At 34.8% G+C, this 26,250-nt stretch overlaps 1 protein-coding gene across 1 annotated transcript in view; it reads right to left on the minus strand.

Moving 5' to 3' along the window:
• The window catches only part of NAA35 (N-alpha-acetyltransferase 35, NatC auxiliary subunit), a 97,207-nt gene that overhangs the window by 9,132 nt on the left and 61,825 nt on the right, over positions 1-26,250 (minus strand). Inside the window, exons 12-19 of the mRNA XM_059072441.2 lie at positions 25,788-25,966; positions 20,988-21,047; positions 17,607-17,713; positions 8,037-8,103; positions 6,529-6,627; positions 5,741-5,919; positions 2,513-2,649; positions 719-786 (exon numbers count right to left, since the gene is read on the minus strand). Coding sequence (XP_058928424.1) covers positions 719-786; positions 2,513-2,649; positions 5,741-5,919; positions 6,529-6,627; positions 8,037-8,103; positions 17,607-17,713; positions 20,988-21,047; positions 25,788-25,966 — 896 coding nt within the window. The remainder of the gene's footprint in view (positions 1-718; positions 787-2,512; positions 2,650-5,740; positions 5,920-6,528; positions 6,628-8,036; positions 8,104-17,606; positions 17,714-20,987; positions 21,048-25,787; positions 25,967-26,250) is intronic.

The following is a 26,250-nucleotide window of genomic DNA, read 5'->3' on the forward strand; positions in this document are numbered from 1 at the left end:
CCCCACGATCTCTTCCGTTCCATATTGTTGTACAGTATCCACTTTTCACTGTCCGTCACCATTTGCTTTAAAAATGGAACGTTTTCATTACGTTTAAGTAGAGAATCGCATGCACAAATATGGTCAAGAAGGGTTTTTTTTGCTAAACTTATGTGGAACCCAAACATCAAAGCGATTCATATAACCAAGCTGGTACAAATGATTTTCAGTGCTTGATTTGGATATTTTGAGTATGTCAGTTATCTCCCGCGTGGTATAACGTTGATTGTTCTTAATTAATGTCTCAATTTGATCGCTATCAACTCCAACTGGTCTACACAACCATGGAGCATCGTCCAGCGAGAAATCTCCAGCACAAAACTTCGCAACCACTTCTGACATGTTCGATCAGTCACAACACCTTCACCATACACTGCAGAAATCTTTTTTTGCGTTTCGATTGTTTTTACCTTTCTTAAAATAATAAAGCATAATATGCCGAAAATGTTGCTTTTCTTCCATTTCAATATTAAAATGGCTACACAAAAATTCACCAATTTTGATGTCTTTTTTTAAACTGCACACGGAATATGACAGCTGTCACATACAATCTAACAAAATTGTTTTGAATGAAGTTAAAGACAACTAAGTGCTACCAGAGCCATCTTACAGAAAAAAATGAACGAACCTTTTGGCCAACCCAAGAATTAAACAATGTAATAGCAATGCAGCAACTTACTTTAAACATTCCAGCACACATATTCTGATATGCCTGGCTCATTGTGATCTCTCGGCTCAATGGGCGAACTGTAATTAGAAAGAAAATCATCCAAACTCTTTCCCTCCTCCTCTTGCATTACTGCAGGAGAAATCTACATTTAAAAAAACCTTCTTTCTACCGTTTTTACTGAATTAAAATTTCAAACAGTTTGTTCCTACAGACTAAATTTTATTTTATGGCTCAAATCTACAAATAATAAAATATAGCAGAAAGTTTAAACAATAACTGTGTTCCCAAATAGTTAATACCATAAGATTTTAGTATGAATTGTAATTTCTTCTCAAGTCACAATACAGGGACTTCTTTTATAGGAAAGCCATGGATACAAGTCATTTAATGACCCACCCAAAGTGTTGAAATCTGAAGGGAACACAAAACACTATTTTATAACAACTGTAGCCTATATGTACCCTCCCATGAGTGATTAACAGGGGAATCCCTTTGAAACATTTCTTTCTCCTCATGGTCCTTGGGCAGTATGCCGAAGTGCTCTGTGATCATCTTTCTGCACTGACTCTAACAGCACAACTCCAGATTTCCTTCCTTCCTGAGCTGTCAGCCTTCTGTCAAAACAGTATCAAAAGTCTCCTGCTGTCTTGTTCCTTAACCTGTCTTATTCCACGTGGCTCCTTCTTCTTGTCCTAAGGTCCTTTGACACATGAAATAGCAAAGTAGTAAAAGAAAAGCAAGAAAAGGAACGTAAAGGTTGTACCAATATTGTGACTCAGTTTTCTACCCTTATACCTTCTGAAGAGAAGATGGGCGAGAATTAAAATATAGTGACTAATTCACCCATTAAAATGCACAGGTAGCTCACTCCAATGTTACTTATTTCTTAAGTTTAAAAATAATTCACAGTCTCATGCAGCTCAATATTAAAAAAAGAAACAACCCAGTCAAAAAATGGGCAGAAGACCTAAATAGATATTTCTCCAAAGACGACATACAGATGGCCAAGAGGCACATGATAAGCTGCTCAACATCACTAATTATTAGAGAAATGCAAATCAAAACTACAATGAGGTATCACCTCACACCGGTTAGAATGGGCATCATCAGACAATCTACAAACAACAAATGCTGGAGAGGGTGTGGAGAAAAGGGAACCGTCTTGAACTGTTGGTGGGAATATTCATAAATTGATACAGCCACTATAGAGAACAGTATGGAGGTTCCTTAAAAAACTAAAAATAGAATTACCATATGACCCAGCAATCCCACTACTGGGCATATACCCAGAGAAAACCATAATTCAAAGACATATGCACCCCAATGTTGTGCACTATTTACAATAGCCAGGTCATGGAAGCAACCTAAATGCCCATCGACAGATGAATGGATAAAGAAGATGTGGTACATGTATACAATGGAATACTACTCAGCCATAAAAAGGAACAAAATTGGGTCATTTGTAGAGAAGTGGATGGACCTAGAGACTGTCATACAGAGTGAAGTAAGTCAGAAAGAGAAAAACAAATATATTAACACATATTTTATGGAATCTAGAAAAATGGTACAGATGAACTGGTTTTCAAGGCAGAAACAGAGACACAGATGTAGAGAACAAACATGGACACCAAGGGGACAAACGGGGTGGTGGTGGTGGTGGTGGGATGAACTGGGAGATTGGGATTGACATATATACACCAATATATATAAAATAGATAACTAATAAGGACCTGCTGTATAAAAATAAATAAAATTCAAAAAAAATTCACAGCACCTTTTTCTTTTTTTTTTTCTTTTTTTTACCTTTCTTCTTTTTTTTTGTTTTTTTACTACTACGGCCTTTCTGCTGCTCTTCCATTATCCTTTCCTCTGCCATCTGAGAGCCATCAGCACGACTTAATGTTGACATCAACCATGCATAAAGGAATTCAGAGAGATACCTTAATGGAAAGAAAATGTTAGTTAATGGCAGATGTCTAAATGAGATAGCTTGGTCAACGCAAGTACTAGTATTAAAAAAGATATTTTTTATAATGCTTTAAGTTTTTTTTTCAAAAACAAAATTATTCATTTAGATAATTGATAGATTAGATCTTACAAGAAATGGGCACTACAAATGATTAACTTTCCCTTACTTGTTGCCACACAATATGGAAAATTTTGTTTAATTTCCTACAATGATATGAGTTTTACAACTTTTCTAAAGATTTCTGGTGGGGAGGGACAAATTAGTAGCATGCGATTAACAGATACAAACTAGTATATATAAAGTAAGATAAGCAACAAGGATTTACTGCATAGCACAGGGAATTATACTCATTATCTTGTAATAACCTATGATGGAATAGAATCTGCAAAAGTACTGAATCATTTTGCTGTATACCAGAAACTAACACAATATTGTAAATCAACTATACTTCAATTAAAGAGATTTCTTGATAATTATGTATATATGTGTAAATCAAATGAATGGCCATTAAATTGTTTTTACTATATCAATATAGGTCACATTTCTCCTAAACCTATTAAGTAAATGTCTTGTTTTGTTATTAATTACAAAAGGAAACAAATACAGAAAAAATAAAAAATTATAAACATGCAAGCATATAATTTACTTGAGTTTACTCAATAAGGAAATGTGATAGATTATTCCACCAGATACTAAATTTTCATAAGTTTAAACTAACAAACAATACTTTCTCTTAAGCCAGAAAAGCAGTTTAAATCTAGAATATGAATATATATTCTTTAAATAAAATTAAGGACCACTACTACATTAATGAAAATCAAAGATTTATTTTATTATGATCAAGTTTGAGTGTATGACACCTATTCCCCAAATTTTTCAAACAGTTATAAGGCAGGTTACAATATTAAAACACATAAAAAAATAAAACATAAAAAAAGAACATTTTAAAGCAGAACAAGGGAATTCCCTGGCAGTCCAACGGTTAGGACCTGGCGCATTCACCGCAGTGGCCCAGGTTCAATCCCTGGTCAGGGACTAAGATCCTGTAAGTCATGTGGCATGCGGAAAAAACAAAAACAAATGAAAAGATACACCTGGAATGACTTAGGTACTGTATCTTAAAGCTAAACTGAGCACTACGCTTCCTGGCAGTTACAGCAAACCAGTATATATATATATATACACATTTTTTTTATTTAAAAAAGTATATAATTTCACATGGAGAGAAAATCAATCCTGGCAATGAATTTAAGAAAAGCATTCCATATAGTATACTTTTATAGGATACAAATGAATTTTTTCCCCCATCACACTACAAAATGAGGGTTTGTAACCTCTCTTAACTCAATGAGAAGACTTCTTTTTTTTTCTGCCACGCCATGCAGCATGTGGGACCTTAGTTCCCCGACCAGGGATCAAGGGCAGTGCCCCCTGCAATGGAGGCACAGAGTCTTAACCACTGGACCACCCAGGGAAGTCCTGAGAAGATTTCTATAGGGAACTAATGATACCTTTTACCTTTTAACTATCTAATCGAAGGACAGATGAGTAAAGAGGATAGCTGGCACAATTCAGGACTTTCCTTTCAAATATCAGATATTTCAATGAGCTTTTATTAAGTGCTTTATCAAAATTAATACACAATTATATCTAAGGAGAGTCAGTGTGCTAATATTCTATACCAATTCTCAATTGTGACTCAGGACCAGCAGCAGTCTTACCAGGAAAGCAGTTAGAAATGCAAATGATTCGGTGGGTCCTACCCTAGACCTAGTAAACCAGGAACTCTAGGAACAGAGCCCCAACAAGTTGCTTTCCAAGTGATTATGATGCGTGCTAAATTTAAGAATCACTGTTTTCTACTGATTTTAAAAGGGTCCACATGCTTTAGGAATCACATTCATGAAGAACAACAACAGTGTATACCCTGTGAAAATATTGGAGCCCAATCTGTAATTTTGAAACTAAAAAGCAGTTAAAACTAACATGAAAGTAGACCAGAAGGGTACTTACAAGCAGAACTAAAATTTCTTTTGTTAACAAGAGAAGAAATGAATCTGCTCAAGTATTCAGGTAAATTTCTAATGGAGTATTTATCTGAATATCATTTGCCAATCCATTGTGCAAAAAAACATATAAAAATTGTATCTTGAGAAATCAAGAGCACAAAAGCTTCCAATTAGCTGCCTCAGACCACAATACTTAAGCATGTTCCCCTATAAAATGCCTCATTTGAATAGGGGTGTCTAGTATGAATTAATAATAAAATAAATCCCAAGTAGCTGTAACAACACCTGTTGGTAAGAGTTATCTGTTTTTCATAACCAAGAATTACCTGTTAAGAGCTCTAGCAGCCATGACCACAAAACCATGTTAACAGTGTAGAAAATAATTACTTCCCTGCCTCCACCAGCAGTGACTCCAGGGAATATACAATATCTTAAATACCACGTTAAATAATTTAAATATGAATTTAAAAGATGAACTAAGATCTAGTTAGTTATATTAGATATATCTTAGATATATTAAGATCTAATATGTTAAACTTAGCTGTTTGTGATGGGCAATAATAGGTCATTACTATTTTAAAATTACCACAACTAAATTACCATACTTGCAAGTTATACTCCCAATGATAATCTTAGCCATAATTTCTTCTCAGAAGAAAGATTTGGTTCAAATTTGAAACTTTAATTCAGTTAAGTACATTCCACAGCTAGTACACAGCATCACTGAAGTCAGTGCAAAATGTATGTTAATTTTTCTCTTTGGAAACAGACAAAAGCTCGTCACTTAATCCATTTACTTTGAAGACACTTTTATTAGTAAATTCTAAATAAATATTACAATGACTAGAATATATTTGTACGTTGTTATGACACTTAAGATGTTTAAGATGATCTAGCTCTAATTTTCAATGATATTTTTCAATTGTCCCACAACTAAATTTCAAATACAGTAAATAAAAAAGTACCCTAAAGTTAACACTCTACTTTACAGATACTCTCTCAGATGTTACGTATCCCACCCACAACCAATTTTAACTCCAATCGTTCTCTTACCAATATATGTAATAGTACTCGTGCATGCTGTAGAGTTCTAATTCAAAGCCACTTAGAAGATACTGTATCATAATTCGAAGGTTATGGTAAAGGACCCAGGTACCTAAACAGGCCAAATGTTGCCTTTGGGGCTCCTGTTTCAACAGCATAGTGTGAAGGGCTGCATCAACCTTCTCTGCCTATCACAACAAAACATCATAACATTAACTTTCTTTTTAAGGTAATGAGAGAATTACAAAAACATACAGCTAAAAATAGCACATGAGCAGATAATGTAAATCTCACCACCTCAAGAATTCATACTTTCAAATGCACCTTTGGTTAGGTCTACATTCAAACTTCTCATTTCTCAAAGCATAACATTTATCTAAACATTTCCTAAATTAAAAAGATATCTGTTTTATAGTACAAAAGTAAAATAACTGACTTCATACCTTTAGTTATATTATTAATATCGTTCTGCTCACAAATTTACTTGAAGATTAATACATTTTTATTATAACGTAAACTTGCTCTAATTATAACTACAGCTCTACACATATTTTACAATTCATCCCAATTATAAAAAAAAATAATTTAAGATGTTTCAAGGTTTGGATTATTGTTTTGTTTTGTTCTGTAAACCCTTTCTTTGGTATACATAACTGTTACATTTTAAGTCAAAAGGAAATTCACCATATTGAAAATTAAATAGCCAAATTATTGTTCCAAAGAATTGTTTTTGAAAATCTGGTCAAGGTATATGAATTGCTTAATTTTGGAAGGGAAGGCAACTTGTTGGCTCTTACCTCATCCTGCAAGGTGGCAAATTCCTCAAGAATATGACCAAGCTTATCTCGTTGTCGAGCCCTGTTATGTCCATGGATCTGAATGAGACTACAGAATGGCTGCAATACACAAACAATTTGTTAACCGTCAATATGAAATATGCTTATACTAAAGAAAATTAACATTCAAAAGTTAACACGTTTTCAAAATCTTGTTTAAGGGAAAAAAATGTACATAAGAATCATGCTATGCATACTTTTTACATAAGTGTTTCTTTTTAAGAAATTCAATACTGGAATTTATCAATAGCTAGAGGAGTGACTGTTTATGAAACTTGTTTTCATATGGCAAAAATATCTTCCTTCAATCTTTAGATATTTTCCCACAAATTAAAGAGGACCGTTTCTTTTTTGCTTATGTCAAGCCAAAAGCCAATGTTCAAGGCTGACACTTCTCTGCTGCTTTAAATATACCAGAACGCCTAATAATTAGATAATGGCTAATACCTACAAACCCTAAGGTTCTTTATTCCTATTCTTATCTACACAGTATTCTCATATAAAATATTATAACATTTCATGAATCAGACAACAGACAAGATTAGAAGTTTGTTCTAATTTAAGAAGTATGCATTTTAAGATTCTTTAAGGATAATGTTTTACATTTGCATACTTTGACAGATATTATCTCATTTAATTAATAAGTAGCCAATAAGAGGTATAGAGGCAGTATTAACATTTCACTTTTTAAAGATTGAGAAGTTTACAGAAAAGTAAAGTGATCTCCCTAATAACAATAAAATGTTAGTAATAAAAATAAAATCTGGTCTTTTATTGGTTTTCCTTTCATCAAACCATGCTGCCTTTATATCTATACAGATAGATAGATCTATCTATCTATCTATCTATCTATCTATCTATCTATCTATACACACACACAAACACACACACACATATATATATTCAGTAACTGGAATTAGGCAAGAAAGAGCTGTCTATAAAGAGCTTATAATTAAATAAGAATGATTTATAATTAATCACCTACAAGGTTTTTATTTTTCCAAATTATCTGAGATTTGAAAAAAGTTCATGCTCTCATCTAAAAGTGATAATTTTAATTTTACTATAATCTTGTTCTCATTAAGGCAGTACAAAGATAAGTGCCTGGGGATGTTACCCATATTCTTTGTTTATAAGGTCAAAAATAAAGTTTTTGTGTCCATTTAAAAAAAAAAGTGAACTCCTTTCTTCCCAGATGGTGGTCACAGCTTATTCTGTTTATGTGGTCCCCACGGGTTACAGTGAAAGGGCATCAAAAGGTGCCCTCAGTATCTAACAACCTTCCAGGAAGGCTACAGGTTACAAAGCTATCCACTTGAGTGTAAGAACAGAGAGAAATTTCCTACGAATTTCAGGGAAGATGAATAAGAAATGTCAGATGGAAAAAATACCACAAATTAATGCTACTGAAGATACTGCACACCATTATTTTTAAGTGTCCACATAATGATCCAAATTGTACTTCTTACCCGAACACAGTGAGTAACAAAGGAATCAATACAGTCCTTAGCCTGGTGATTATTATATAGGCAGCACCTGTAAGATAATATAATATTCTTGTTATTAAAATTAAACTATTTGGCCTATAAATAGAAGTGGTGATTACTGTAGGTGCTACCAACACATAGGGAAAGTAGAAAATGAGAAAATGGAACCAAACACATTACTAAGTTGAAGACTGCTAACATTACAGTCTGGGAGGATGTGCTACCTGCCTGGCCCTGGAGGAAATACAGGGCTGAATAGTTGGAAAGATTTTTTTTTTCCTTCCCTGAGGTGGGACTGACAGTAGCCTTTGCACCTAAGGAAAAGGGAAAAAATAAACACTTTTCCTGGTGCACTGAAAGGAGCTGACAACTTGCTACTCCTAAGTGTTTGCCATAACTGAGCAATCTGACCAGAACCTCAAAGATAAACAGAGTCATGGTCATGCAACAGATAATGACAGAGCATGCAGCAGCCAGAAGAAAGAAAAGGCAGGACACCTGGAACAGGTGGCAGCAAAACAGAAGTGGAAGACCACTTACTTTGGGCTGGAAGGCCCAAAGTAAGAAAATTACTTAAGATGACAAAAATAAAGCCCTTAAAAAAAAGATTTTCTGGATCTGAAAATTAGGATTTTCAAATTAAAAAATTTAGTAGGTGAAAGATGCTCACAGTAGCCCTGAAGATCTAGGCAATAACTTTCTTACAACACAGCAAAAGTAAGAGATAAATGTCATGAGGAATACGGAAAAATCTACAAGATAGAGTATATATAAGGAGCTCTTTAAAAAAAAACAGAAAAAGAAACAAATGAAGGTGAGGCAATAATTAAATAAATAATAAAATAGGAAAAATGATCTGATTTGAAGACTTGAGGCTTTAATGACTGATTTCCAGATAGGAATAGTTGAACATTCTGGTAAAACTCTTGAACTCCTAAAGTAAAGAGAAACTCTACAGTCCTTCAGGAGAAAGTGTCAAGTTACTCACAAAGGAAAAAAACATTGTAACTTCTGTAACATTGGAATTTTTAAAACAGCAGGGTAACATCTATAGGCTACCATGCAATGAACTCTCCTATATACACAGTTGATTCTTGGTATTTGTGATAGTTATGGTCTATAAACTTGCTGTGGACTCTGAATAGAGAATACCGAAACACTGCTGATAAGGTAAAACACAGGGTTAGGTTCCTGCCAGCCTCTGGTCCCAACATTTTAATCAACTGATCAATGTACAACCTTGGTTTACGTGTATTTCTTTTTAAAGACACTATACGTAATGTACATTGTTAATTGATTAGCAATGAACTCACACCTGAGCAAACCTTATCTAACACACATATAATCTCTCTGTAAGGCACACCACAGCCTTCTTGTGCCAGGAACAAGACAGCACATCACTACACTTGGAGGCCATTAAACTACAAAATCACCAACAAAAAGCACAAAAACAGGGGTATCTAATAGAGTTTACAGGATAAGGCACAAGAAGACAGAGTTGCCTTGTTTGACCTCAGCGTTGGGCAACTTGAATATTTTGCCACTCTGCACGTGTCCATGAATACAGCAGGAGCAGAGTGAATATTGATTTGAGGGTTAACAAATACATTTTAGCAAGTAGGCAAATTAACAAATACAGAATCTGCAAGTAATGAGGATCAAACTGTAGTTAAATCTAAATGGATAATGATAAGTGTGACAATGCGGAATCTAAGTGTTAAAGATTGTTAAATAGAAAAGACAAAATGCAAATTAAGAGGATGTAGACACTATTTCATATATATGTCATATTGTCAAAAATTGAAAAGTCTGATAATGCCTAGACTATGGGGAAATTGGAATCCTTATACACTGTTGGCTGGCATACAAATTGGTTCAATTATTTTGGAAAACAATATGGCAAAACTAGTAGAGCTGAAGATGCACATGCCTATGTTTGGCAATTATATTTTTAAGTATATAGTCTATATGTAAAAGGAGACATAATTCAAAGATGTTCACTACAGCACTGATTTCAACAGCGATAAATTAGAAACTTAGGTAAATATCCAATTGTAGAGAAAAGCAAAATAAACTGCAGTACAGTTAAAGTACAGATTTTAACAAATAAAATAAATTTGCTGGATAAACTTGGTCAATTTCAAAACGCTTATGTTGAAGGAAAAAATCATGTGGCAAAAGGATATATATATAGTGTGACAAAATTTATGCAAACTTTAAAAACATAAAATAAACTGATATTATTTATGGACACATGTATTTGGGTAAAGTATACAAGCATTCGTAAAAGGGAAACATGTAAATTGTAATGTAGTGGATACCTCTAGGACCAAAATAAGAGAAAAGTATGGGGTGAGGGAGGAGGATTTGAAATTACAGTCAGCAGCTCTCAAAATGTGCCCCAGGTTCACCTGGTGGTGATGGTAGGGGTGGCCCTTGAGATGCTTTTGGAGAGAACATAAGGTCAAAACTATTTTCATAATAACATTAAGATGTTATTTGCCTTTTGCACTCATTCTCTCCCAAGTGTACAGTTGGCTTTTCCAGAGGCTACATGGTGTGTAATATTACAACAGATTGAAAGTAGAAGCAGGTTAAAATAATCCAGCTATCTTCTACTAAGACAGACATGAAAGAGATTTGCAAAAAGGTAAAACAATTCCACTTTTCTTACTAATTTTTCTTAAAAAGTTATTTTCCATAAAAATGTTATTTATGTTAATATGCAATTTACGAATGTTATGTATGTATATTAACATGTAATAGATTTACTGTTTTTCAAAAAGAATAAAGTATTGTTTTAATTTCTAAAATAGTAGGTATCAATAAACAGGACCCATATAAATAAAAGCAATTTGAGTCCTTAATAACTTTTAAGAATAAATTCATTAAAATTAGCCCACTCCTTGATACCTAAGCTCAGCCCTACTCTTGAGACCTTTCAGTTATTACTTACTGTCAGGAAGCTTCATCCCCTGATTTTGCATAGCTCACTCTCTGTTTATTTACATGTATCACCACTTCCAAGAGGCCTCCCGAATAAGAGAACCATCTTATCTTTCTATATAGTACTATAACCTGACATTATGCATCTGTCTACTATTTAGTCTCTCTCACTGCAAGGCAAGCTCTCTGTCAGCAGGAGTGTCCTTTTCTCCAGAACCCAGAAAGGTGTCCGGCAACAGTAGACACTAATTTATTATATTTATTAAATAAGGGAATTAATAAAATTTATTAATTCATAATAATAATATATAGTATTTATGAAATTTTATCAATTTCCTTACCAGTAATGGAATTTATAAAAGCAAAATAAAAACTTTGCTTAAAATGGATGGCAGTACAGGTGTCTGTCAGTTCATATATCTGAATATATGATATATTTAATCACAGAAATTTTAAAATAATTTTTAATGATTGCTATTTGCAGATTGCACGGTATTATGTACTGAAAACCCTAAAGATTCCACCAAAACTGTTAGAACTACTAAATGAATTCAGTAAAGTTGTAGGATACAAACTCAATATAAAAAACTGTCACACTGAACTATCAGAGAAACTAAGAAAACAATCCCATTTACAATAGCATCAAACAGAATAAAATACCTAGGAATAAATTTAACCAAGGAAGTGAAAGATCTGTACACTGAAAATTGTAAGACATTAATGAAAGACACTGAAGATACAAATAAATGGAAAGATATTCCAGGCACATGGATTGGAAGAATTAATATTGTTAAAATGTCCATACTACTTAAAATGATCTATAGATTCAGTGTAATCTGTATCAAAATTCAAATAGCATTTTTCACATTTTGATGTGACAAAAGATTAAGGAAAAAAATAAATTTGCAATGCCTATCACAGATAAGGGATTAACCTCTCATAATATACAAAGAGTTACTACAAATTTTCTGAAAAAAGTAAACCACTTAATAAAAGTCAATGGGCACAGAAAAATGGATAAAGAAGTTGTGGTACATATATACAATGGAATATTACTCAGCCATAAAAAGGAACGAAATTGAGTCATTTGTTGAGATGTGGATGGACCTAGAGACTGTCATACAGAGTGAAGTAAGTCAGAAAGAGAAAAACAAATATCATTTGTTTTCTATGTGGAACCTAGAAAAATGGTACAGATGAACCGGTTTGCAGGGCAGAAGTTGAGACACCGATGTAGAGAACAAACGTGTGGACACCAAAGGGGGAAAACCGCGGTGGGGTGGGGATGGTGGTGTGCTGAATTGGGCGATTGGGATTGACATGTATACACTGATGTGTATAAAACTGATGACTAATAAGAACCTGCAGCATAAAACAAACAAACAAACAACTAATACTAAACTTTCTTTGGGTTATTTGTATGGAAGGAAATATGTTAATATAAATGTTTCAGACATTACATGAAATTTCTAAAACTCTTATATGTTCTGGTATAATGTTATAAGTCATAATTCTAGTTATTACTTTTAAATGAATATCTCAGAAATAACTAAATTTCCTTGTCAATTGCATTATTATGAACTTTCATCAAATCTTTAACATGGTCATTTTTTTTTTTTTTTTTTTTTTTTTGTGGTACACGGGCCTCTCACTGTTGTGGACTCTCCCTTTGCAGAGCACAGGCTCCAGACGCGCAGGCTCAGTGGCCATGGCTCACAGGCCCAGCCACTCCGTGGCATGTGGGATCTTCCCGGACCGGGACATGAACCCGTGTCCCCTGCATCGGCAGGCGGACTCTCAACCACTGCGCCACCAGGGAAGCCCTAACGTGGTCATTTTTAACTCTTTTGTCATTTACAGACAGTTCTGGGTGTACTCTGATGCTTTTGCAAAAATGTTCCTATAAAAGGGTTTCATCTTCAAGGAATTCATGGAAAAAACTCTGACAAGTATAGGTTTCTGATAACTGACTATACTGCTGAACTTAATGAATAAGCATTTTCAGAACTCTAATGGAAAACTGATGAATTCATAAAAGTGCTAACAAAAGATCAAGATGAAAAAAAAATTAATTACATGGGACTGACTGAGTGAACTGATGAGAATGATTATAATTTTTGTGACTTTCTGTTTGAATAAAAAAAAAAATCCCACAAGGACTCAGAGGCAAAAAATATACAAATCAATTTTCACTGCAAAGTAAAGGAGCTGTTACAGTGGAGGATTACTGGACTGAATGTCAATATTATGATATAGTATGAATGTATTTCGTGTTTCGTAATTGCAATCATTGTTGCTTTTGTTGTGGTCATCCATTTACAATGCTTGGTGTCAGTTTATTTATCTCTTATAAAAATAAAATACAGTGTGTGTGTGTGGAAAAAAAATCCTACAGGAGTAGGAGAGGGGAAAGTCAGGGGAAAGGGAAACAAGGTGCATCTTGAAATACTTGAAGTGGTAGTTTATCAAGCAAAGGGAAGAGGTCTTTCATTTACACTTTCTTATTTCAAAAACAAGGATTCTTTAAAACTGGAAAACTTTTTTTGTAAACAAAAGAGAAAAAGACTATGCTCATTAGATCTTCTATTTAAAATGTTCTATAATACTATACTATTCCCTCCAAAAACAAAAAGTCAATGGGCAAAGGATATAAACAAGCAATTTATAGAAAAACCATTCTGAATGTCCAATAAATATCATATTAAGTGCTAAAATTAAACTAACAATGAGATATCACTTGTCACTCAACATACTGGAAAAAATTAAAGAATGATAACCCCTACTGCTGGTCAGGATGCAGGGAAAGTGTACTCTCTTATACTGTTAGTAGAAATATAAATTGTTGAAATCTTTCAGAATACAATCTGCTTATATTAAAATTAAAACTACACATGTCCTCCTACCCAGTAAACCCACCCTATAAAATACATTCATATTATGACACCCATTAAAAAGAACTAACTAGGTACTCTGAGACATAAAATCATGATGTATTTTTTTTTTTTTTTTTTTTTGCGGTACGCGGGCCTCTCACTGTTGTGGCCTCTCCCGTTGCGGAGCACAGGCTCCGGACGCGCAGGCTCAGCGGCCATGGCTCACGGGCCCAGCCGCTCCGCGGCACGTGGGATCTTCCCAGACCGGGGCACGAACCCGCGTCCCCTGCATCGGCAGGCAGATTCTCAACCACTGCGCCACCAGGGAAGCCCATGATGTATTTTTGAATGGAAAAAAGATAAAGAAATTTTAAAATAAAAATTTTTAATTTAAAAAAGCAATCCATAAAAAATAATTTTAAAGTTCATGATAAAAACAAACTGTTTAATGTGATCCCAAATATATATAAAGTCAGAGATGTGTGTGTCTTTATACAAGATATCCACAGTGATGGTCATCGAAATGTAGTTATCTCAGAGGTAAGATTTCGGCTGATTTTTACTGTTTTCCACATATTTTTCTACCATGTTTAAATTTTCAAGTGTGGCCATGTATTATTTATATAATCAGCTTGTTTCTTGTTTTAAATCAACTTACTTTCCCCCTGCTTTCCTTCCCCTATTAAATCATCTTCCTGTTAAATTTTACTACTGAAATGTTTCTCAAATCTGTCTCCTCCTTTATATTCCCAGAGTTTAATCCTTCCTCATCTCTCACCTGTACAACGGAATTAGCCTAGCTAAACATTTTGCCTCCATTATTACTACCAATTTGCCTCCAATTAAAAAATACATATTTTACTATGCCAATTCCCTCCTAAAAACTCAATCAGTTCTTCACTGACCATAAAATAAAGACCAAACTTTACCAAACCATTCAAAACTTTCTGGACTCTAACTCCAAACTATCCTAACCGTTCAACTTTTGTTTATTCATTCATTCAACAAAATGTGCTTACTGTGTGACAGACACTGTTCTAGCACCTACTACACAACAGTGAACAAACAGCCAAAACTATTGGCGTTGACCCTGTGGAATTTATATAGTTCTATATGTATGGGGGATGTGTGGGGGGGTGGAAATAAACATAAACATAATGAAGAATTATACAGGCTCTTATAGAAGTAAACATAATGAACAAGCAAATTATATAGTGCAATATGATTTATAATAAATATGTATTTTGTCATTCAGATATATATTTCTCAGATGTATTTGGGTCTTCATCACAGTTCCTGGCTCACAGCTACCGAAAACTCTTGGAATTTTCTAAGGGTTGAGAGTGATAAAGGTGTCTTTCCTTATGCTAATGAGGTGACTGGAGTGCACCTAAGAATGGGGGCTGGTTACCAGAACCTTGTGATTAGAGGGTTGGAACTTTTGGTCCCACCCCAATTTCTGGAAGGGGAGGGGGCTTGAGGTTCAATCAATCACCACTCGCCAATGATCTAGTAATCATGCCTATCTAATGAAACCTCCATAAAAACCAGAAAATGAAAGCTTTTTGGCCCTTTTCCAAGAGCTTCCACATTAGGGAACATGCTTCCATGTGCCACCATTCAGACTCTATGCATCTCTTCATCTGGCTGCTCATTTGTATCCTTTAATATCTTTTTATAATAAATTGGTAATCTAGTGAGCAAATGGCTTTTCCTGAGCTCTGTGAGTCATTTTAGCAAATTAACTGTACCAGAGGAGGGGCTGGTCAGAACCTCTAATTTGTAGCCAGTCGGTCAGTCAGAAGCACAGATAACAACCTGGGAAGTGGAATGTGGTCTTATGGGACCAAGCCCTTTACCTATGGAATCTGATTCTATCTCCAGGTAGGCAAGTGTCAGAATTGAGTTGAATTCTTGGGCACCCTGCTGGCATCTGAGAATTGCTTGTTGTAGGGAAGCCTACACACACACACACACACACACACACACACACACACACGCGCGCGCATGCACACTGGGCTTGGGTCTGGGAACCCCTCTACATATATAGTATGTAAGAAGATAATTGTTATGAAAGAGAGAAATGGAGTGCTGAGCAGGTTAGGAGAATGGGGAAGGTTTATACTTTTTAAATTGACTGATCAGGGTAGCCCTCACTGAGGTGACACTGAATAGACTTAAGGCAGTGAGACAGTCAACCTGGGGTTTTGAGGAAAATACCCTCTACCCCAGATTGTATGTGAATGCTGTAGGGTGAGAGAGGGACAGTTATGTTACAAGAATAGCAAGGAGGCCAGTGTGGCTGAAGCAAAGAAGGTGAGGGGACAATGGTAAGAGATGAGGTCAGAGAGGCACCAAGACCCCAGGGGTCTAACCCAGAGCACATGGGGCCTCATTGGTTCAACAATAAGGACCTTGGCCTTTACTGTCAATGAAACTGGAAATGTAACCAACACTGAGGATGCCTCCAAGGGGCAGTCCTTAACTGACAGATATGTAAATTCTCAAGTTCCCTTGTCCCTGACAGGACAACTGTGAGGTATAATCCACACAAGTCTCTAGGGCTCCCTGACAGGACCAAACCAAAGTTACCAACTGTGAAGCACACCTTCAAGTGGCTTTCTTCCTTTTTATGTCCCACCTGCCTGCAACCCTGCAAGTTTTCCTGGAATTACTTTCTAAATTACGTTTTACATGAATCTTTGTGTCAGGGTCAGCTTCTGGAGAACCAACCTAAGACAGGAAGCTACCAGAGTTTTATGTGAAATGTGGCATGATTTATTCAACAAATTGAATGCTGAACCACTAACTTTCCTTAAAATATATAATTTCATACACCACGTCTTCACACATCCTGGTTTCTTTCCTAAGAAATAACATCTCCTTTCTTCCTTCCCTGAGGCAAATGCCAATAAAGTTGGCACTGTTTTCCAAAATGCCAACTCAAACGATCCTTTCCAGCATTTTATGGCAGCATGTTTTTGGGGAGGTGACTACCAGAATATAATTTAAGGATCGATTATCTGCATTTTCTATTTCTATCTAGATCAGATTATTGAGAAGAAATCTTATGTTTTCATAATTATTTCCCCAAAGTACCTACTTAGCACAGTGCTTTGCACACAGTAAGGGTGAATACAACTTGCTGAATTTCTGATCACTCCTTATAAGCTTTTCTTTTCATACTGGACCCAATATCAACTTCACAAAAACCTCAATTTAAATCTAAATAATTGGGACTTCCCTGGTGGCACAGTGCTTAAGAATCCGCCCGCCAGTGCAGGGGACACGGGTTCAAGCTCTGGTCCGGGAAGATTCCACATGCAGTGGAGCAGCTAAGCCCATGCACCACAACTACTACTAAGCTTGTGCTCTAGAGCCCGCGAGCCACAACTACTGAAGCCCGCCACCTAGAGCCCGTGCCCCATGACAAAAGAAGCCACCGCAGTGAGAAGCCTGCGCACCGCAAGAAAGAGTAGCCCCCGCTCACCACAACTAGAGAAAGCCTGTGAACAGCAACGAAGACCCAACGCAGCCAAAAATAAATAAATTTAAATAATTTAAAAAAAATCTAAATAATATGTGGCAGAAATTAATTAATTTTAACATGATTGAGTTATTTTTTCATGTGGAAACTTGATTCCAACAGTTTTTATGTCTTTGCTATAAAGGAGCACAGAGAACTTGGGCTTTTAAGAAACACACATGCTATACAATGTCTTTTGACACTTACTTTGGGGAGAGCACCGGAGGACTGACAAAAGACCGAAGTGCATCTTTCACCATGTCTTGCATGAGATGGGTTCCAAAGACCTTTTTGTTATCCACCAGGAAAGTGGTCTTAAAACAAATGTTATATATATTAGTAATGCTGTCACAATCTTGACATATTGTACATGTAGTTGTCATTACTGTGACATGAACATACTTCTTATAAATGCCACAGAATACAAGAGATTATAATGTAAAAAGTTGGTGGAAAATTTCTTTTTCCACAATGCCTCCACAATGGGTACTACTTATTAATCCCTATTAAGGTATATTCTGATGCAGGAGAACAAAAAATGTGCAGAAAAAAAATCTCTCAGGTCAAGAGTAGTAATATCGAACTAGTAAAAGTGAACTGATGGGTCTGAATATGTCAAATGAGCTAATATACATGAAAGGGTTTCATAAATTATGAAATATTTAATGGTTATAAATATCAAGTTAGTCGATAACCTTATCTCTAATAAACACCTTGGAATACATACAAACTTTCTGAAATTGGAAAAAATACAGTTAAAATAATAAATTATTAAATTGAAATATACTATTTAATAATAATTTACATTTAATTTTCCTCCCTTAACAATCTCAATGTATCTGAATATTTACTATACTATACCTTACTTGATTTCCTAACACATTTGAGTTGTTTCCCGTTTTTGGTGATCACGAACCAAACAGCTTTAAACACTGGCATGCATACAGGTTTCTAGGAGAATGTCAGATTCCACTTCTCTTGGGTAAATAAGCAAGAGTAAAATTTGTATATTTGCTTTTTATAACAATCTGCCACCATTTTCCAAAGTGGCTATAGCACTTCATATTCCTATCAGTAATGCATCCTCTCCAGTGCTTGATATTTTCAGTTTTGTTCTTTTTTCTTGTTTTATTTTAAAGATATTCTGATAGGTAGATAGTGGTATTTCATTGTGGTTTTAATTTGCATTTCCCTGTTTTCTTACTATTACGTTTATAGAATTCTTTTTATGTTCTCGATACAAGTCCCTTGTCAGACATGATTTGCAAATATTTTCTCCTACTCTGTAGAGTCTCTTTTCATTTTCTTAACAGTGTCTTCCACAGAATTAAAGTTACAAATTTATCAACTTGCCATTTTTTTAAAATGGACTGTGCTTTTGATGTCATACCTAAGAATTCTCTACCTTTCCCAAAGTCACAAAAATTTTCTCCTATCCTTTCTCCTAACAGTTCTATGGTTTCACAAATAGTACTACATAATAAAGAACTAATTAAGGAACAGAACTTCTCTGGATTTTCCCCTTGGTTCCGCTGATCACATGTCCATCATTTTGCCAACAGCACACCTGTCTCATAGTCAGGTAGTATTGAGTTCCCCAACTTTATTCTTTTTTTTCAAGTTTGTTTTGGCTGTACTAGTTCCTATGCCTTTCCATATAAATTTTAGAAGCAGCTTGCTGACATCTACAAAAATTTCTGCTATGACTTTGGGATTGCTCTGAATCTGTAGATCAATTTTGGGGAAAACTGACATCTTAAAAAAATATATCAATTCTTCCAATCCACAAACAAGATGTAGCTCTCCATTTATTTAAGTCTCCTTTGATGTCTTTCATCAGTACTTTGTAGTTTTTCAGTATACAGGTTCTCCAAACAGGTGTTAGATTTTTACCTACATATTCCATTCTTGATGTTATTGTAAATAGTACTACTTTAAATTTTTTTGATTTGCATTGTTTGTTGCAAGTATATGGAAATACAATTGCTTTTTGTAAATTGGCCTCATATCCTGTAATACTGTTAAACTCATCCATCAGGTCTAGGAACTTCTTTGCAGATTCCTTGGTACCCTACATAGATTATCATGTTGTCTGTAAAGAAACATTATTTCTCAGTTTCTCAACTGTATGCCTTTTATTTCTTTTCCTGCCTTTTTCCACTGGCTAAGATTTCCAGTACTATGTTGAGTGAAAGTGGAGTGATGAGATTGGACATACTTGCTTTCCTCCCCGTAGGAGGAAAGAATTTAATCTTTCATCATTAAGTATGATGTTAGCTATAGGTGTTTGGCACATGCCCGTTATCAGATTAAGGAAGTTACCTTCTATTCCTAGTTTTGCTTAGAGTTTTTATCATGAATGGACGTTGGTTTGGTCAAATGGTTTTCCTGAATCTATTGAGACTTTAGGTTACATGGTAAATTACACTTTAAACACTGAATCAACCTTACATTCCTGGGATAAAACCCACGTGGTCATGATGTATTCTTTTTTTATATATTGCTGGATTTGATCTGATAATACTTTAAGATTTTTATGTCTATGTTCATAAGGAATATAAGTCTATAGTTTTCTAAGCTTGAAATGTCTCTGTTTGGTTTTGATACTGAGGTAATGCAGGCCTCATATGATGAGTGCCCTTTCCTCTTCTATTTTCTGAAAGAGACTGTTTATAGAATTGTCCTGGAGTTTTGTTGGAAGGCTTTTAACTATGAACACAATTTCTTTGATAGATACAGGATTATTCAAATTTTCTATTTCTTTTTGAGTTAGTTTTGGTAGTGCCCCTCACGGAATTGGTCCATCTCATTTAAGTTTTTGCACTGATGGACATACAGTTGTTTAGAATATTCCCATATTATCATTTTAATTTGTTTAGGGTCTATAGCAATTCCTGATATTATTCATCTGTATCTTCTTTTTTTCTTGTTCCATATAGTTAGAGGTTCGTCAATTTCAGAACCTGCTTTTGGCTGCAATGATTTTCTCTATTGTTTGTCTCTTTCCTATTTTATTCATTTTTGCTCTTATCTTTGTTATTTCCTTCTGCTTGCTTCTAGTTTGATTTGCTCTTCTTTTTCTATTTTTTTAAAATAGAAGCTTAAATTATAATTTCAGACCTTTCTTTATTTTCATATAAACGTTTAGTACTATAAATTTCTCTCTAAACACTGCTTTAATTGTATCCCACAAATTCCGATATTTTCATTTTCATTCAGTTCAAAATATTTTCCAATTACCCTCAATACTTCCTCTTTGACCCATGGGCTCTTTAGAAGTGTGTTAATTTCCAAATATCTGGAGAATTTTCCAGATACTTCTGTTATTGATTCCTAATTTAATTCCAAAATAGAGAGCATACTTTGTATGATTTCAATTTTTTTAATTATTAAGGTTTATTTTATGGCCCAGAATATGATCTTGATGAATGTGTAACACTGTAACTCAATACTTTTGTTACAAAAATATACCACTAACTGTGGATTATCCTTTAAAAGCATCTACCTTTTGTTCCATCAATCAATAAAACAATGTCAATACAGTTATTTGATGTTTAAAGACATATTTTGATACTAAGTGGAACTTACTTGTAATAGAGATCTTGAAAGAACACAAGGTGATTGCTCACTAAATTCACAGAAAAAATCCTAATAGATACACAGAAAAAAAGTGTCATTAATAGATTAAATAAAAGCTGAAAATGTTTGTATACAGAATATAATTTTTACCAGACCTCCTGGGAATGATACACGACCAGAGTTAAAATAAGAAAGATAGCTAAAGATCATTTCTATAAGAACTGTCTAACTGTATGAATGGAAAAATGGATAATTTTAAGAGCCTAAAATATTTTTTTAACAAACTTACCAGTAACAGTATTATGTGGATACCGATATTAAATTTGTACATCATGAAAATAACAGTATCAATAATAATTTACTAATGACAGAGATTTACTTCCCTAATTCACAGAAATAAATACCAAGTAACCAGGCTAACTGAATTCACATTTTTTTCATAATTAATTTTTATACCTTGCACACCTCCTCAAAGTGAATATTCTCCACCAGAAAGAGATTCTACTATTCCACATTACAAAGAAAATTAAAACAATTTACCCCACAGAAAATCCCTCAACTTCAGCCTCTAAACCTCTAGTTGTATCCACATCTGTACACAGATCCTTTCCTTGCCTACTTTAATAGATGTATTAAAGACTCCATTCCTTCTGGCTTTTTCACAAACATTACACACTGTCAATTATCCATACTTTGCTCTCCTAGATATTAAAATTCTTCCTCTCTACCACATCGTTCCCATTTTCATTTAAACAGTCAGGTGTCTCTCATCTTTAAAGAGAAAAGAAGATCATCACATGATGTCACATTTTCCTTTCAACTGCTGCCTTCTCAGCCAAACTTTCTGAAGGAGTTGGCTGCACCCACTGTCTCTACTCACTCAACTCAACTCTCACCCACCTTCAACACATGTAACCTGGCTCTTTGCTCTAGTCACCACTTGTTCCCCATTACTAAATCCGATGGACATTGATTTTGGATGTTATTCATCTCTTTTACTTGACCTCTCAGCAGTGTGACTTCCTTCTTGAAAAACCTTTTAAATGACTTTCATATGTTTCTTCCTCTGGCTACTTCTCAGTTTGTTCTGTAGGTTCAAAGTTTAGTTCCAGAAAACCTTCTTTTCTTAACCTACATATGTTTTTGAAGCATAAGCACTCATGCTTTGATTACTATCTATACTGTAATAATTCTAAAATTTTAACTCTAAGCACAGACCTCTAAACTCTACCCATATAGCCAAGACTATCCAATATCTCTACTTAAATATATTAAAGGTACCTCAGACTTTACTTCACTAAGACCCTCAAAGGTCCTTTGAGAATATCCCCCTTTGAGTGAACAGCACCAAACATGCATGTAGACTTACAAGGCAGAAGCCTAGAGACCTTCCCCTTCCTCAGAGCTCTCTCATGCCCCATATTTAATTCATCACCAATATTCTATCAATTTTAGCCCACACATAGCTCTAACACTGACAACCTCACCATCTCCCTGCCATCCTTTTAGTCCAAGTTACCATCTTCTCCTCCCTTGGACTGCAGTACTGGTTTCCTAATTTATCACACTGTGTTTACTCTGGTCCCTTCCAATCCTTTCTCTACATTGCAGCCACATCTTTGCACATTCTTGATCCTATTATGTCACTGTCCCCCCCACACACTGATCTTTCTTGATAAAACTAATGGTTTTCCTTTGCTCTGTGATAAAGATCGAAATCCTTAATGTGGCTTAAATGGCCTTGTCTGGTCTGCCTACCTCTCTAGCCTCACCAAATCCCCCATCCCCATCACTCAATGCTCCATTCTGCTACTTTTCTTTTAGTTTCTCAAATGTATCATGTTCTTTCCCATCACATGGAGGAGCATTCAGCTTCCTGCACCTGGAACTGTCCCCCTACTGTCCCAAATGATGTTCACCTGTTAGATCTTAGCTTTACCTTCACTTCTTTAAGACAGACTTCTCTGATCATTTAGGTCAGTTCCTTCATTATATACTATATGTTCTAGTTCTTTAGCTTCATACTCCCTACACTGGTTTGTAATTCTATAATCATTTTTATGATGATTTGATCGAGTTCTATCTCATACTACACTGTAAGCCCTATGACAAGATGGATGGTATGCTTTTGCTCATCACTGTATACCAGCCATAGCACAGCACCTAGCACAAAACAAGCATGTTGGCTGAACTGATGAATGTACATATACTGTACTCGCTATCACAGTTCGTCTGTACTCAATTTCTTATTGCTAGTATACATCCCTAACAGGATATAGTCTATAAAGTCCATTATTTACATCATTTAAACTAGGTATATCTTAATTAATCCACAGCTGTCAAAAGTATCATCTCATGGGTTCCTAAACTATGAGTTTCCCTTTACTAGTGTCACTACCCTCCCCCTTACCACTGGTTTTTGCCCTATATGCAAAATACCAAAAACTCTGAAAATGCAGAAAAATGCAAAAAACAAAACTATCATATAGCATTCCACTATCTATAAATAGTCATAATTAATATTTTGGTATTTGTTAATCTAATCCTTTGAGAAAGAATTTGGCTGAATTTGGCTTTGTCTCTGAATATCTTTTCTGTGTGCAACAACATATATAAAAAATATATTTTAAAACTTTCAACAGGGACTTCCCTGGTGGCGCAGTGGTTAAGAATCCGCCTGCCAATGCAGGGGACATGGGTTCAAGCCCTGGTCTGGGAAGATCCCACCTGCCGCAGAGCAACTAAGCCCACGCGCCACAACTACTGAGCCTTAGCTCTCGAGCCCATGAGCCACAACTACTGAGCCCACATGCCACAACTACTGAAGCCTGCGCACCTAGAGCCTGTGCTCCATACAACAAGAGAAGCCACAGCAATAAGAAGCTCATACACCGCAACAAAGAGTAGTCCCTGCTCACCACAACTAGAGAAAGCCCGCGTGCAGCAATGAAGACCCGTAAATAAATAAATTTGTATTAAAAAAAGAACATTAAACATAACTTGACATTCACAAACATTTCCCAATGTCAATACTTCCCATGTCAGTAGTTTTCTATAACATATTTTTTAATATCTGTGTGACATATATTGTAAACATACTACAGAATGGATATTGTCAACGTTCAGTATTTAAACTGTTACTAGTTTTTGAACATTACAAAGGATGATGCAACAAACACCTTTTTTCTTATTCTAAATGTCTAGAAGGAGAGTTTCTGTGCCAAGTATACACATTTTTAAGACTTTTGAGAGAGACAGCCACTGGAGTATAAGAGAATGACTACTTCCCTTTACCAACATTAAATATTATTATACTTTTCAATCTAGCTGTTATAAATTGCATTTCTTTAATTACTAGTAAGGTTAAGCATCTTTCATGTTTATTTCTTTTTAAATATGTATGCTCATGTCCTAAGCCACAATTACTGAAGCCCACGTGCCACAACTACTCAAGCCCATGCACCTAGACCCTGTGCTCCACAACAAGAGAAGCCACAGCAATGAGAAACCCGCACACTGCAATGAAGAGTATCCCCTGCTCACCACAACTAGAGAAAGCCCACATGCAGCAAAAGACCCAACACAGCCCAAAATAAATGAATAAAAAAAGAATAAATATAAAAAAGAAAAGAAAAAAAATTTTTTTAAAGTAAAATAAAGTTACTATAAGAAAGCGTAACAGAGGCACAAATCTTTATTGACCATTTATCAATTATACCCCAGAGGCTGCTGCTAAATTCTAGGAATATAAACTAGATAATCTGTCATCTCAAGGAACACAGGTACAGAAGCAACCTGAAACCAAAAGGGAAGCCTTCAGAGGAAATGACATGGGGCTAGAAATTATGTACCTCAACACTGAGGGGGAGCAACAGTCAAATGCATATATATGTATAGTCATGCAAAATAAATGAGTGTACTTATGTCTAAATAATACTATTTTTTTGCCTGTTTTTTACCTTCCTAATTGAAGTATATGTCATTATAGCCTTACCAATTAATAAAACTCCATCTGTGAATGTTTTAACATTCGCTAAATAAGCCTTGTGTTTCTATATTTTAACCCATAAAAAAGATTAATCCAAACTATGTTAGCTTAAAAATGTACATACTCTTTTACCCAATAACTTCACTGTTTACCAATTTATCTTAACGGGTAAGGAAGCACCTGATATAAAGATTTACCTACAAAGATGTTCATCTTAGTATTGTTTATAAGTGTAAAACACTGAAAATGAACTAAATGTAATTCAACGTGGACTAAAAAAATCTGTGGTATATACTTACAATGCAATACCATGTAGCCATTAAAATAATGTAGAAATACGTGTATTTGTTGACATGAAAAGATGTTCGTGGTATAGAGACTAGTGATGGAAAAGCAAGTTACCAAATACCATGATCCAATTTTTGTATGAAAAAAAATATTTTTATATATATGCACATATATATGTATGTGTATATGTATACATGCATGCATAAACACAAACATTTATTTATATAAAAGGTTCTGAACACAGAATTGATGATTCAAAGCCCCATTCTTAAAACTTGGGTGAATTATCTAACTTCTCCACACTTTAGGTTCTTAATCTCTAGAATGGATAGTATAAAATCCTTATGAGGATTAAATACAAGTATACACACACACACACACACACACACACACACACACGACTTAATTCTCCAGATATCACAGATAAGAGGTGAGCAGCATTATTTACCCTTGGGACAGTCAGTCTCTAAAAAGTAATAAACTATCCTGTTGTTAAATCAAAGTTACATTCCAGAATAGAGATTTGTACTTACCAGGATACAATGTAAATTTGTTAAATTCACCACCTCACAGACAGTTTTTATTCTATCTATTAATCTTGCAAAATAGTTGACCATTTCTTCCCTCTTTATTATTTTTGCATATCGAGGGAAGGTGGGTGGAAGTAGTCTCTGGTTAACAAGAGGCTCAAAACCCATCATAATGGGATGATCTAAAAAGAAAAAAAGGTAACATTTTCAACATTTCTCTGAATTTTAAACCTCAAATACTACTACATATAGAAAGAAAAAGGCCAGTTTCAAAAGCATCTCTGAATTCTAATCACAATATTCTCTAAATGGATTTTATAATTTACAATTAATGTATCTACACACACACATTTTTAAAATGAGATAAGCAGATTTAATAACCTAAAATTGTACTTCCTCCCGACATGGTGGTGGGAGTGGTGACAGAGAGAGGTTTCTATCTCAAAATTAACTCCAAGCCAAGAAT

This window comes from Kogia breviceps, chromosome 8 (assembly GCF_026419965.1).
Source record: "Kogia breviceps isolate mKogBre1 chromosome 8, mKogBre1 haplotype 1, whole genome shotgun sequence".
Classification (NCBI taxonomy): Eukaryota; Metazoa; Chordata; class Mammalia; order Artiodactyla; family Physeteridae; genus Kogia; species Kogia breviceps.